This window comes from Haematobia irritans, chromosome 4 (assembly GCF_050003625.1).
Source record: "Haematobia irritans isolate KBUSLIRL chromosome 4, ASM5000362v1, whole genome shotgun sequence".
Taxonomy (NCBI): Eukaryota; Metazoa; Arthropoda; class Insecta; order Diptera; family Muscidae; genus Haematobia; species Haematobia irritans.
Genome location: NC_134400.1, coordinates 107,317,135 through 107,322,340, shown reverse-complemented (window position 1 = coordinate 107,322,340; position 5,206 = coordinate 107,317,135). Strand labels below are relative to the sequence as shown.

The 5,206-nt window shown below is 35.9% G+C and overlaps 1 protein-coding gene across 1 annotated transcript; it reads right to left on the bottom strand.

The window, feature by feature from the left end:
- Positions 1-1,782: 1,782 nt before the first annotated feature.
- On the bottom strand, positions 1,783-4,997 carry LOC142234732 (carboxypeptidase B1-like). The gene is made up of 3 exons (XM_075305901.1): positions 4,856-4,997; positions 2,227-3,117; positions 1,783-2,168 (listed from the first exon to the last, which is right to left on the bottom strand). The coding sequence occupies exons 1-3, from the start codon at positions 4,930-4,932 to the stop codon at positions 1,862-1,864; spliced, it is 1,275 nt and encodes a 424-aa protein (XP_075162016.1). The 5' UTR covers positions 4,933-4,997; the 3' UTR covers positions 1,783-1,861.
- Positions 4,998-5,206: the final 209 nt, after the last annotated feature.

Sequence of the window (5,206 nt, the reverse complement as noted above, 5' to 3'; positions counted from 1 at the left end):
GGTACATGATGTTGGTATATGGTCTCTAACAACCATACAAAAATTGTTCCATATCGGTCGTTAATTAGATATAGCCCCCATATAAACCGATCCCCAGATTTGGCTTGTGGAGCCTCTAAGAGAAGCGTATTTCATCCGATCCGGCTGAAATTTGGTACATGGTGTTGGTATATGGTCTCTAACAATCGTGCAAAAATTGGTCCACATCGGTCCATAATTATATATAGCCCCCATATAAACAGATCCCCAGATTTGGCTTGCGGAGCCTCAAAGAGAAGCAAATTTCATCCGATCCGACTGAAATTTGGTACATGATGTTGGTATATGGTCTTTAACAACCGTGCCAGAATTGGTCCATATCGGTCCATAATTATATATAGCCCCCATATAAAACGTTCTCCAGATTTGACCTCCGGAGCCTCTTGGAGGAGCAAAATTCATCCGATCCGGTTCAAATTAGGAACGTGGTGTTAGTATATGGTCGCTAACAGCCATACCAAAATTGGTCCAATCACACAAGAATTGGTCCATATCGGTTCATAATCATGGTTGCCACTAGAGCCAAAAATAATCTACCAAAATTTTATTTCTATAGAAAATTTTGTCAAAATTTTATTTCTATAGAAAATTTTGTTCAAATTTTATTCGGTTCATAATCAGTGGCCACTCGAGCCAAAAATAATCTACCAAGATTTTATTTCTACAGAAAATTTTGTCAAAAGTTTATTCTATAAAAAATTTTGTTAAAATTTTATTTCTGTAGAAATTTTTGTCAAAATTTTTATTTCTATAGAAAATTTTGTGAAAATTTTATTTCTATAGAAATTTTGTTAAAATTTTATTTCTGTAGAAAATTTTGTCAAAATTTTATGTCTACTTTGTCAAACTGAATTATATACGTATTGGATCGATCTTTTTTGATTTAATATATAGCACGTATGGACTTACATACAATTTAGAAGATGGTGTTAGGAGGTTTTAAGATACCTTGCCATCGGCAAGCTTTACCGCAACTTAAGTAATTCGATTCTGGATGGCAGTGTTTAGAAGAAGTTTCTACGCAATCCATGATGGAGGGTACATAAGCTTCGGCCTGGCCGAACTTACGGCCGTATATACTTGTTTTGTCTAATATATACCATGTATGGACTAAATCACAATTTAGAAAACGATGTTAAGAAGTTTTAAGATACCACAACCCAAGTAATTCGATTGTGGATGATAGTCTTTCGTAGAAGTTTCTACGCAATCCATGGTGGTGGGTACATAAGATTCGGCCTGGCCGAACTTGCGGCCGTATATACTTGTTTTTTGTCTTGTATTATATGATTGCATTGTATACATATGAGAGTAACTCTATGTTGTGGCTCTTTCATGTTAGGAGAAAACCTGTATTTTTGAATATATTATTTATGTAAAGTTTCATTAATTTTATGAAAGAATCCATGCGCATTATTAAAAATTTCACACTATAATAACAAGTATTTACAAAAAAAAAATACCTAAACGTACATCTATTTGATGAAAGAGTCCATAAATTTTCAAAAATGTACACATTTATGTACAAATTCATATTTTATTTTTTTGTGTGTAGGGCATTACCTGGGTTTAAATTTTAAATGTAGAACATTTTCGGTTCAGATTTAAATATAATGTAAGATTTAAAACTGATTTGTTTCTTAAAACATATTTGCTGTTTTAAAGAATCTGCATCTTTAGCTTCGTCTATATCAGTTGGCGGTCAAAATCGTTGGATCCATGTAAACATTGTGCTATATCTGCTTCAAGGAATCATTTCATATAGTTTATTTAGATTAAAAACATAAATCGATTTGTAGTTTTATATGTAACGTTTTATTCATTATTCCAATGGATATTTCTCCATAACTTTCAAGGCCATTGCTCTGACACCCACCCAAGTCTCCTTTACAATGACATCAATCATTTCAACAGGAGGATCAAATCCAGTCTCACCCCCGGCAGGTAATTCCATTGTAAAAGAAATAGGAAAACCGGCATTAAAGGCATAGTCATCACTAGCTCCAGCAGCCACATATAAGACATTCGTGGAGGAACCTATAGTGTAATTTGTTCCTGTAGCAGCATAAATGGCTTCTGCGCCAGCTTCGGCAACTTCGTGCAAATCAGGCCAAGTATCAGGCATATCACTAAAAATAATAATATTTACAATTTTTTACACACAAAACTGTTGACCCATTAACTTACGAGGTCCATCCCCATGGATAGAGAATTAGATTTCCTTTCGAATGTAATGTTAAATACATTTGACCTTTTCTCTTGCCATGAGTTAATATAAGATCTCTTACCACCATAGCCTCAGGTTCTGAAAATGGTTTTGGACCAGCAAATGTCTGAGAGCAAGGATCTGCGGAAGCACCCTCTTCCATCCAATGAAAATCAAAATTTCGATTAGGATCGGTGCCATAGCATATACCACCTTCATGAAATAAAGGCTTACGGGTCTTTCGCCACATACGATTTTCTGGAGATTGTTGACTATAGTCATAGCCATCAGCATTTACCACAGGCAATATAATCCAATCAAAATCTTGTAACAAGTCTTGGTTTTCTTCAAAATTCTCCACCAATTGATCAATGGCATAAAGGGCAGTAGCTGGTGATATCCATTCACGGGCATGGAAGCCTCCATCGACCAATATGACATTTTTATTGGCACGTCCATCTCCATTCGTTATGGTCAATGTCTTGAGGTCACGTTCTTGGAAAGATCTACCCACTTTTTTCACGTAAACTCTATGAGGGTATTCTTGAGCCAAGTACTCTAAATAGGCATTGATTACGGTATGACTGTAATATTGATTGGTACCCAAACGTCCTCTACCACTATAGGGAAATAGTTTCTGCATGGCTTGATTCTTCTCGAAATTGCGTTTAATGGTTTTGCCCACATTTTCATCGATAATTTTGTATGCAATCCCCTTTCGATCGAGATCTTCTTCGAATTCCTTGATCCTATTTGGATTTACAATAACGTTTTTGAAATTCACAAAATCATAGACATCTTCATGCAATGACAACTTCTTTAGAAATCGCATGTGATATGAGGTTTGTGGTGAAATCCTATAAAGTTTGTGGCTGAAAGATATCGTAAAAATATATTAGAGACATTTATCTATGAGTCTTGGAAAAACGTGTGCAAAAATGATAAAAATATTAAATTCCATAACCAATCAAATATTTATGGCCATCTTACTTAGATAGCTGCTTGGAAATTGGAGAATATCGAGTAAATGATAGTAAAGAGTTAAAGAAAATTGCTTCAAAATTTCATTGGAAACCCAGAGAGAACATTGTGTTTTTTCGTATAAATAGTTTTACTACCAACGATTTACTTGAGCGCGATACAAAATATTAACGATTACTTCCATTTGATGAAGAAAAATTCATCACTGCCTAAAGCAAGAAGAGGGAGCCACCGTGGTGCAATGGTTGGCATGCCCGCCTTGCATACACAAGTTCGTGGGTTCGATTCCTGCTTCGACCGAACACCAAAAAGTTTTTCAGTGGTGGATTATCCCAACTCAGTAATGCTGGTGACATTTTTGAGGGTTTCAAAGCTTCTCTAAGTGGTTTCACTGCAATGTGTGAATGATATGACCAACACGTTCCTTTGATATCTTTAAGGCCTCTGCTATTTCGATCAACTTCATTTTACGGTCATTCAAAATCATTTTGTGGATTTTTTTGATGTTTTCGTCGGTAACCACCTCTTTCGGGCGTCCACTGCGTTCACGGTCCTCCGTGCTCATTACACCACGCTTGAATTTTGCATACCAATTAATTATTGTTGATTTCCCTGGGGCTCTTCCCCGGAAACTCATTATCAAGCCAAGTTTTTGCTTCCACCGTATTTTTTTCCCTTCAGAAAACAGTATTTTATCAAAACACCAAATTCCTTTTTTTCCATTTTTTTCACAATAACAAAAGTTGCTTCACAAAAGACGCTCTATCTCACAAATGACTTAAAGACGTTTGACACGAATCATTTGAAGGTTGGTACTATATAAAAATAATATGCATTTAATACTAGCGACGCCATCTATGTGTCAGAAAAAATTGGTCCATATCGGTCCATAATTATATATAGCCCCTATATAAACCGATCCCCAAATTTGATCTCCGGAGCCTCTTAGAGCAGCAAAATTCATCTCATCCGGTTGAAATTTGGTACGTGATGTTAGTATATGGTCTCTAACAACCATGCAAAATTGGTCCATATCGGTCCATAATTATATATAGCCCCCATATAAGTCGATCCCCAGATTTGATATCCGGAGCCTCTTGCAGGAGCAAAATATATCCGATCCGGTAGAAATTTTGTACGTGGTGTTACTATATGGTCTCTAACAACCATGCAAGAATTGGTCTACATCGGTCCATAATTATATATAGCCCCATATAAACCGATCCCAAGATTTGTCCTCCGGAGCCTCTTGGAGGAGCAAAATTCATCCGATCCGGTTGAAATTTGGAACGTGGTGTTAGTATGTGGTCTCTAACAAACACGCAAGCATTGGCCTACATCGGTCCATAATTATATATAGCTCCCATATAAATCAATCCCCAGATTTGACCTCCGGAACCTCTTGGAGGAGCAAAATTCATCCGATTCGGTTGAAATTTGGTACGTGGTGTTATATGGTCTCTAACAACCAAATTGGTCCATATCGGTCCCTATTATCTCCTTTTTTCCCTATTATCTCCTCTCATTGAACTTATATTTATATATCAGACTTTTTCCAACTATTTCCTACTTGTTAGATGACCCCTTTGGTGGGCGTGCTTGTTGATTATAGTCTCAATAAATACATACCCTTCATAGCTGCTGATATCCGCACTGATCAAACAAAAATAACCTACAATAGCCAATGCCACTCGAATAATTTTCATATTTCCGAACTTGTTTAGGCTCTACTCTTTAACAATGTTCAAAATCAACTATCTGATAAATCCACCGTCTTTGAGTTCACTATGCCACTACTAATCAATATAATGGACATTATCAATATCTTATCGATTACAGCTAATTAATAGTTAATCACAACAATTGCCAAACCATTAAAACCATTTCTTAAAATCATTATTTGATAACATGAATTGATGTGTGTTTTTTTTTTCTTTTTAGGTTTAGAATGGAGTGAAAAGAAATTTCGAAGTCGAACAA